General features: G+C 37.0%; 2 protein-coding genes across 2 annotated transcripts; one reads left to right on the top strand and one right to left on the bottom strand.

Moving 5' to 3' along the window:
• Positions 1–528: 528 nt before the first annotated feature.
• On the top strand, positions 529–2,735 carry LOC105167423 (oxygen-evolving enhancer protein 2-1, chloroplastic). Its single transcript, XM_011087131.3, has 4 exons — positions 529–901; positions 1,554–1,786; positions 1,890–1,940; positions 2,307–2,735. The coding sequence occupies exons 1-4, from the start codon at positions 649–651 to the stop codon at positions 2,565–2,567; spliced, it is 798 nt and encodes a 265-aa protein (XP_011085433.1). The 5' UTR covers positions 529–648; the 3' UTR covers positions 2,568–2,735.
• Positions 2,736–3,191: 456 nt separating this feature from the next.
• On the bottom strand, positions 3,192–8,812 carry LOC105167422 (2,3-bisphosphoglycerate-independent phosphoglycerate mutase). The gene is made up of 10 exons (XM_011087130.3): positions 8,654–8,812; positions 8,332–8,502; positions 8,053–8,180; positions 7,189–7,339; positions 6,792–6,995; positions 5,917–6,341; positions 5,263–5,455; positions 5,062–5,157; positions 4,390–4,545; positions 3,192–3,585 (listed from the first exon to the last, which is right to left on the bottom strand). Exons 2-10 carry the CDS (start codon positions 8,491–8,493, stop codon positions 3,421–3,423), a joined length of 1,680 nt encoding a protein of 559 aa, XP_011085432.1. The 5' UTR covers positions 8,494–8,502; positions 8,654–8,812; the 3' UTR covers positions 3,192–3,420.
• Between the last annotated feature and the right edge of the window lie 705 nt (positions 8,813–9,517).

Here is a 9,517-nt window from a genome sequence, read left to right as displayed (position 1 = left end):
TCATCGACTTAAAAAATGAGGTTAATTTTAAAATTTAACTACATTTTTTATTTGCACAATCAATTATCAAATTGGGAATACAAACGTAATAATCACATTTTCTAACATAAATTATTGCAAAATGTATTCTCTAATTGTAGTTCAAAGGAAAAAAATATCAAAATTGTGTGAATTACGCTGACAAAATATAGGTCTTATTATGAATATGATAATTTAACAATTTTTCACACTTGATATATATAAATATTTTGCGAACAATAACTAATTATAAATGAAACCAAAGTAAGATTAAAATTTGCATAAATGAAAATAATGTTAAATATAAATTGGCAAAAATAAATTAAAATTGAGAAGAAGATATTGAAGGAGTTGGATTTATATTTGGGACCCTCAAATCATATGACATGGAGATTACAACCTATGAAACATACCACTTGGCACCAATTACAACCTCTGCAACCTTATCCCTCCATCAAGAAATCTCATCTTCCCAACATCCAAACAAAATCCAAAAACCAACCAATCCCATTCACACACCACACACTCTCAACTCATCAAAAATCTACCACACAAACCAATCAAGAAAGTAATTCAAGAAAAGGGGGGTGAGAGGAGTTTGTGGATAATTGGTTTGATCATAAGCAAAAAATGGCCTCAACTGCATGCTTCTTGCACCACCATGCAGCAATCTCCACCCCTGCTGCAAGAACAAGTTCCGGCAGAAATGTGCCGTCTTTGAAGCCCAGCCAGCTTATTTGCCGAGCCCAGAAGCAGGCTGAGGCCCAAGAATCTGACAGCGCCGCTGCCGTTGTTTCCCGGAGATTGGCTCTCACTGTGCTGATTGGGGCTGCTGCTGTTGGCTCTAAGGTTTCACCAGCTGACGCTGCTTATGGAGAATCTGGTATACACAATTTGTTTGTTAATGGTCTTGTTTCGGTTTGGTGATAATTGGTAAACTTCTAGGCTGTTTAAGCATTGTTGGCATAACTATGAGTTAGATCTTTAAACTTCGAGTTTTGAGTTGATCACACTCTGTTTATTAGAATTCCCATGTTTGGGTGCCTCTATTACCAATGGATGTGATGATCCCTCCAAACTTTGAGTCATGGGACTCACAATCATGACCTTACTTTAAGTGCATTGTCTCTTTGCCTTAATTCTTACAAGAAGAGAATGTTATAAATATACCAATATGTCACTTAAGTACTTGTTTGGCTTCTTGGATCTTCCTGGCTGACCATAACTTACTTGGGGTCCGTCATAATGAATGGTTGTGGTTGTCCAGTACTTGGAACTCCAAGACCTCCTAAGCTTTACTGTAACAACAAATTGATAGAAGATATGTATACAGTCAACTGTTACTCTATACCTCAAGTTTACAATAGATTACGTTGTTATGATTGAAATGCATGCTATAAGTTTCAACATTAGGCCATGTAAAATGTACCATCATTGCGTATTTGATTTGTGGAAGCAAGAGAAGTATCATAGGTGAGTATTCTATATCATATATATGGTTAGATGATCACACTTTTGAATGGTGATGAATGCAGCTAACATCTTTGGGAAGCCGAAGACAAACACAGATTTCAAGCCTTACTCTGGGGAAGGATTCAAGCTGTCCATCCCCTCAAAGTGGAACCCAAGCAATGAGGTTGAGTTCCCTGGCCAGGTCCTGAGGTATGAGGACAACTTCGATGCAACGAGCTACCTCACCGTCACAATCAACCCCACAGACAAGAAGTCGATAACTGACTATGGCTCCCCTGAGGACTTCCTCTCCAAGGTAACTGCTCGAATCTCGAGTACTTAGATTCGTCAATGTAAAATCTTGAAATTGTTTGAGAATATATATATATGGTTATAACTGTTGAATCCACATTTTGCAGGTGGACTATCTGCTGGGGAAACAAGCATACTTTGGTAAAACTGATTCAGAGGTAAACCACTTTTATTGTTTTATACTTCAGTAAAACAGGCATACATACATGTTGGCATAGCTCATGGCTTTTCAAGAATTCTCCTAAATGGAAACTTTAGAAGCATACTTTACTTGCCTCCACGACCTCACTACAAACCCTGTATATCAGAAATTAATTAGGACCGGATGGATAAAAAGAAATTTGTAACAAAAAACTTGGCCGTAGCCTATAGGGAAGTTGGTGCAATTCTCTAACTTTGAGGGATTTCTATAGTACATCAAATTTTACATGTATTTATCCTTCTTTGCTAGTATAAGCCATTTTCTTATACTGAAACTAAACATAAACGCTCATCCTTACGAGAACCACACTGGAACTGTTTAGGGTGGATTCGACTCCGGGGTCGTGGCAACTGCAAACATATTGGAAACTTCAACCCCAGTGGTTGGTGGAACACAGTATTACTTCTTATCAGTGTTGACGAGAACAGCCGATGGAGATGAAGGTGGCAAGCACCAGCTCATCACAGCGACCGTTAAGGATGGTAAGCTCTACATCTGCAAGGCACAAGCTGGAGACAAGAGATGGTTCAAGGGTGCAAGGAAGTTTGTTGAGAATGCAGCAAGTTCTTTCAGTGTCGCTTAAGGAGAGATAAGAGGATATGTGAGTATGTTGTATCTAATTTGCTGAAACTTTTCACCCCACCCCTTAAGTATTAGAGCTGTCAAGTTATGTCCAAGGAAGTTATTGTGGATATTCCAAACATGTTTTTTGCACAAGGGAATTAATGTTATATCAAAAGGCTAAAGTGCATCTCTTCTCTCCCTGTCCTAATATCTTGCATCTAATTTGACTCAGTTACAGAATTTTATTAGTGGTTGAAAAGGTGAAAGTTTTGTGTATCTTACAAAAAGAAGTATTATATACCGCCGACGACAAAACATATGACAAAAGATAACATAAGAGTTACAAATTCAGGGTGAGTTAAGTACTATATACCGCCCACGACAACAACTAAGTGTTCCATTTTATGGAATAAATATTAAGGCAAGCTCTTGAAAACTTGGTTTATGAAGTAGAAGTGTCCCTCCATTACCAGTATTTTGCTTGTGATTGACAATGTTACAGTTCATTGATATCTTCTGCACTCACCGAATTCATTACACATCAAATGGAAGTTGTCCAAGCAAATGGTAGCTTAAAATTTCAATACTTCACAAGTACAATACAGAATCGATGAGAATATTGCAAATGCAAAAGACAGAAAAGTATTGCAAAACCAGTCTAATACTTGAGAATTACATTTCAAGTCATTGAATTGTCAAATCACAGCACGTTAACATCTGAATTTCAGCATCAAATGCTGCTTAAGTTAATAATCAAGTGTACTAGCATGTGATTCAGTACGGTGCTTATTCAAAACAATGGGCATAGTGTATTCCCATACTTGCTCATCACTTCCTCCACTGCAAAAATTTTGAAATAGAAATCAGCTAACCTAATTGTCAACAACCTCAATGAGGGTCGTCTCGTAATCACTAGGTGCCTCAAAACCATGTAGGTTTATCACGGTTGCAGCCACATTGGCCAGCCCACCATTGGGGACGTCTTTGCGGAATCTCACACCTGGTGCTAGCCCAGGGCCACCAATTGCAATAGGAACCTAACAAAAGTTTCGAGATATATGTGTATAAGAAATCGCCAAACATTGGATTTACCAAATTATTCATAATTTGAAAGCTCTTGCTGTTTCAAGGAATATATGTAAACCAGCCTAGTACAAGGTGTCATTAGCTGGAGCATCTTGGAGAATGCTTATGGGAGAACTATGGTCTTCAAGTTTATATAATGTAACATTGACATCCCCTCATCAGATTTAGGCATGTTACTAAGAAGTCACTCAGTTTCGAAAATTCACATTGCAGCCTCTGCAGTCATGTTTTACATTAGAGATCCACCGTGGCCACTCTTCAGGTAGGAATTTCTAGTGTGAAACATGCTAGAAGGGGGTGCAGTTGACTTTTCAAAACCAAGGGATTTCTTTGTAATATATCTATGCAATTAACCATAATTAAAAGAATCCATTATATTACTTCAATGGAACTAATTGACGAGAAAACGTCTGAAATAAAAATAAGAACATTTTATGATAGGAAAGCAGTTGATTACCAAACATATTTTTATGTTCCTATGTAAAAGGAGAAAATAACAATTAAAATAAAGAAAAACTCAAGAATTGATGTTGTACTACATTGAGGTCAGTAGAGATGACCAGTGTATGTTTTTCCAGGCAATCCATGGTCGATGCCACATTATGAAGATGGGGAAAGAAACGGCCATGAAAAGCACAGAACATACTAAGTCATGCAATTTTTTCATGGCTCTAGAAATTCACTAAACAAATTCAGCAAACTATTTACTGCTGGATCTGTTGCAGGACAAGAACGACATGAATAGAGTTACTTACAGGTTCTAGTGTGTGGGAAGTAAGTATCTGAATGTTGCCATTCTTGTCAAGAAGAGGCTCGCCTTTCTTGTTCCTTTTCACCATGTCCTCGGCGTTTCCATGATCAGCAGTAACGACATATATTCCGCCCACTTGCTCTATCGCATCGAGGATCATCTGACCAAATCAATACAATTAGCAGATCTTCCCAACTGATTTTAGCCAAAGTATAAAAGTTGCTGTAAAAAGTTTACCAGCTGAAGATTCATCAGTCTTCAAATGTAACAAACATGTCCATGATTCAGCAGAGCAGAATATAACGATGCATATTCCAAGCCAATTTTTAGTTGCACATGATTCAGCAGAGCAGAAAATAAGGGTGCATATTGTAAGCCAATTTTAAGTTGCAATATTATCCTCATGCACCTCATAGTTACAATATTCATCATTTACAGGCTCATCGCCTGACTGATAAAATAAATTGTGGCACTATATTGTTCCAAGGTTAATCAGTGCCTAGGATTTTCATAAATACATTTCAACGGACCAGAAATTTAAAAATTGCAGGATTCATAACCCTAAGCTCCATAGAATAACCGATATTGATAAAAACTTATGACAACTACTCTTATGTTTCATTCTACATAGGTTTACTGTTATGACTAACAAGTACATCAGCTTCTGAAAAATTACCTTGACAGCCTCATCAGCTGCCTTGCAAGCCACAACTGTTGCTTCAATATCACCAGTGTGTCCCACCATGTCGCCATTAGGGAGGTTGACACGAACCTTTACAACGGAGGAAAAATACCTCATTAACACAAATATTTCTTATGCAAAAGAAGTTCTTTCTCAGCTAGATACCAGAAAGACATGATATTATTGTTCGAGTACCTGGTCAAATTTGCGGCTAAGTATGGCATCTCTTGCCTTCTCAGCAATCTCAAGGGCTTTCATCTTTGGCTGGACATTAAAGGTAATACCACTATCACTTGGAATTTCAACATATTCTTCCATCTGTGGGTTAAAGTATCCCGAGCGATTCCCATTCCAGAAAAAGGTAACATGACCAAATTTAACAGTTTCACTGCAAAAAACCATGGGAATCATCTGAAGTGAGCATGAGACGTAAACAAAACATAGTGTGGCTGATAAAAGCTACGAAAATGAGAGTAATTCAGAACTTGCTAGATATAAGCTTCATGATGTTTTTGAAAAGCCAATAAACACTACTGAAAAAGTAATATAATTTTAAATTTCTCAAATTATCATAATTACAATACAATGCATCCACAGTCTTTGGTCAAGCAGGGATGTCTATGAATGGCTACACTTTTTGAAGACAAGCATGTGCAAGTATATTGGTCAGCATGAGATGACAGGAAAGTGAAGTTATAATTATCAACTAGCTAAAAGAATTAGTAAAAGTTCAATCAGATTGTAACCCTGAAGTGCTTTTCTCAGTAGTTACCTCAAATTTTGATAAATGCAAATAATGTAGGTAGGAACAAAATAGGCACGAACTTGTGATATATGAGCAGAACATACCTACAAGCAAAAGTCCGGACACCATTATGGACCAAATATTCTCCAGATGTCCTTTCGATTTCTGGAGGAGAAACAAGGTAGCGGCTTGGAAGTTTAAGTTCACCATCGTACTGAAGCATTCCAGCATAACGAATTTTAGGGAATCTAACTCGATCAAATTTATCAAAGTTCTCATACTCAAGTGCTTTGGCAATCATAACCATGCGGTCAGCCCGAAAGTTGAAAGTTACAACTGCATCACCATCAACAATAGGCCCAACAGCTTTCCCATTTTCATCAACAATAACAAAGGGAGGTAAGTACTGGTCGTTCGTATTAGGAATCTCTCTAAGTTTCTTGACAGCTTCAACAGGATTCTTAAACTTGTGTGGTGCTTCTCCAAGCACTTGGGCATCCCATCCTCTTTTTACAACATCCCAATCATTCTGGAAATAGAAACAAATTGATAAATGAGGAATGTTGCCGCCAGTTTCAAACTCAATCCAATTGCTAGTTGTATAACTCCCCCCCCCCCTTTCCAGTCGGTTCTTGACAGTGAAAATGTCAGAAGGGGATCTTTTCCAAAAGATAATACATTATCCAAGCCACCGAAAACATAAAAATAAATAAAGATAAAAATGAAAAAACAAAATGGAAATCTTTGAAAGTGTGGATACAATTTGTGAACATAATATTTGTTTACCACAAGCAAGAGACCAAAATCCTGATGTCAATCAATTGTTAGAACATGGAATCATGCCACAGAATATAAACCAATGCTATCAGAAACTAACATAGAAGATTAATGCTATAGGACCTAAATTCAATTATCCCAAAATACATCAACAAAAGTAAAGAAGAATACAATTTTATAGGTTAAAACATGAATTGCTCACCTCATATCGATCCATTGTAACATACATACGACCTCCACCGGATGCAACCTGAGCATCAACACCTTTTTCACGTAGCTTTGCAAGATCATTTTCAAGAGTTTCCACAAAGCCTACACTTGACCCATCCAAAACATCACGTCCATCAGTGAGAATATGAACGCGAATTCTTTTAGCACCACGCTCACTAGCACCTTTGAGCAACAACTGAACCCAAAAAATATCAATTGCAGAATTAGTTCTTTTAATACGCAAGGTTATGCTTTCTATAACAAGAGAAAATTTAAACAACATCAGGACATTGCGAAAATTTAAAGCTAATAACTGAAAAAAGAAAATACCATTACTGTTTACTAATGGATGAATAGAATTGCCATCAAAATTTAGATAATTGACATACCTGTAACTGATTGAGTCTAGAGTGGACACCACCATCACTTAATAATCCAATGAGATGTAGTGTTCCAGTTTCAAAAGACTCTTTGATGTACTTGAAACCTTCTCCGTCGTAGATTTTACCAGTTTCAAGAGCAATATCGACAAGCTGAGCACTACATCCAGAAACACACAGAAAAGGTAAATGCATGATTGCTTTTACAGAAACAACTGACACCTGAGAAACTGTATTTGGCTTTTCAAGTTGTATTCACACATCATATTGTCTAGCAGTGCAAACATAAATGGGCAATCATCATTTGCAAAGTCGAACTTTTCAGCAACTGATGCAACCACTTTCATTAGCAGAAGTCTGACCAAATGGAGTTACTAAAACTTCTTTAACAAGGTTCTTAACATTCTTGACCTGCCATTTTTACACTTGATAATATAAAAAAGCAGAATCTTCTGATAGGTGTTTTGAAAATTTATCATTTAGACAACTTAGATCTCCTGATTTCAGCATCGAAATTGTTTGATCAGAAGGATTTAAATCATAAGGTCCTGCTTTTATCGATTGTCTCAATAAAATGACAAATACAATCGAATATTAGAAATCATCTTCTGTCCAAAAACTTCTCCATAAGACCCCGAGACAAAAACATCTACAGCACCTTTTCCCCTCAACACTGAATCACAAGGCAGGACACAGCAGGTACCGGACTCATATTTGTATAACTTACCAATCATCAATGTTATGAGTCCTTTGGATTCAATAACTCCAACAAAACCTCATGTACATACAGTGATATCAGAACACTTTAGATTTTCAAGTTTGAGTTTTTCATTTTATCATTTCAAAAAGATAAATAAACAAAACAAAGCTCACCCTTGAGCATAAATCCTGCCAGCACCAAGAGCATTGTGGCCAACCTCACTATTGCCCATGTCATCATCTGTGGGCAGCCCCACTGCCTTACCATGGGCCTTCACCAATCTCCATTTATCAGGGGCACCCTTCACCAAAGATCCAAAAACAACAACAAAAAACATTCAATCCCATATCCTTTACCTCACAAGAAAAAAAGCCCGAAACAGATAGACAAAGATCCAAAAAAACCCATTAAATAATAAATGTAAATACAATAATAAAAAAGAATAGATTTACATTTTTGAGTGAATCCATGGTGGGAGTCTCAGCCACATGGATGCAATTGTACTTGTTGGGATTTGCCTCACCCCATCCATCCAAAACCACCATCGCTATGGTCTTCCCCTTGGGAAGCTTTGGGTGGTCCTTCAATTTCCATGAAAATTCAGAGCTACCCATCTCGATTTTCTATCAGTATTTCAAATAAAAAAAAAAAAAAAAATCAAATCCTGGTCAGTGAACAAGAAACTACATCAGATCTAAAAGCATCCACGCCACTTACACATACACAATTACAAACACACACATACACATAGAGAAAGAGTGACAAAAAGGGAACCTTGTGCTGTTCTAAGAGCAAATTCTTGCAGAAAAGGTTAAGGAGTGAAAACCAAAGAACAGATTGAGAAGACTCTGAGAAGGGCAGATGTGTGTATATATAATAATAATACTCAACACCATTGGATGAAGAGAGGGTTGGGGTCACGTGATCTTGCACGTGACAATCTTCCTTTTTTCCCTTTTTTTTTTAATAAAAAACAATTATTTTTCCATTTTTTCAATTTTTTTTTTTTTTTAAATTGAGATCTTTTGGGAATATGCCATATGATGAGGTTGATCAGCAAGAAATTAGTGATGATGGTATTATTGGTGGGTAGTTTGACATTCCAATTCCTACACAACCTTTTTCTTTTTCTTTAAATTATAATTTAAAAAAAAAACACAAAACTATATACTTATGTTTGGGTTCGTTTTTGGGCCATCTCAGAGATGGCCCAAAAACAATGTAATGTTTGGCATGCATTGTTTTACCCATTTCTATTTTATTTTTAGTTGTTTTTGTAAAAATATGGGGAACAAAACTGACTTTTTTATTTACAGCCGTACATTTTCTCTTTCCTCTTCTCTTTCCTCTATCGCAGACATCGGCTTTCCTCGCAGAAATCGCCCCTCTGTTCATCGTCTTCCTTCTTCTTCAGATCGATACTCGCAGAAATCGCCCTTCACCTCTGTTCATCGTCTTCCTTCTTCTTCAGATCTATACCTCTATTCATCGTCTTCCTTCATCGGCTTTCCTCGCAGAAATCGCACAAATTGGATGATTATCTTTGTTTTTCAGCCCATTTTTCTCCAAATAGAGAAAAGGGTTTCAAGAAGTGAGAAAATTCCTCTATGGATTTTCCCGGGCGGGCATTGGCATATG

The sequence above is a fragment of the Sesamum indicum genome, linkage group LG8, assembly GCF_026168435.1.
Source record: "Sesamum indicum cultivar Baizhima isolate 11 linkage group LG8, ASM2616843v1, whole genome shotgun sequence".
Classification (NCBI taxonomy): domain Eukaryota; kingdom Viridiplantae; phylum Streptophyta; class Magnoliopsida; order Lamiales; family Pedaliaceae; genus Sesamum; species Sesamum indicum.
This window is presented reverse-complemented; position numbering and strand designations above follow the sequence as displayed.

What these genes read in the sequence shown, in the direction of transcription:
- LOC105167423 (XM_011087131.3), top strand. Translation starts at nt 649, where the DNA reads ATGGCCTCAACTGCATGCTTCTTGCACCACCATGCAGCAATCTCCACC. An exon ending in CGCTGCTTATGGAGAATCTG is followed by an intron (nt 902 to 1,553) that starts GTATACACAATT and finishes TGATGAATGCAG; the next exon opens with CTAACATCTTTGGGAAGCCG. An exon ending in CTGAGGACTTCCTCTCCAAG is followed by an intron (nt 1,787 to 1,889) that starts GTAACTGCTCGA and finishes CACATTTTGCAG; the next exon opens with GTGGACTATCTGCTGGGGAA.
- LOC105167422 (XM_011087130.3), bottom strand. Translation starts at nt 8,493, where the DNA reads ATGGGTAGCTCTGAATTTTCATGGAAATTGAAGGACCACCCAAAGCTT. An exon ending in CTAGACTCAATCAGTTACAG is followed by an intron (nt 6,996 to 7,188) that starts GTATGTCAATTA and finishes TTTTGGGTTCAG; the next exon opens with TTGTTGCTCAAAGGTGCTAG. An exon ending in GTCCGGACTTTTGCTTGTAG is followed by an intron (nt 5,456 to 5,916) that starts GTATGTTCTGCT and finishes GGTTTTTTGCAG; the next exon opens with TGAAACTGTTAAATTTGGTC.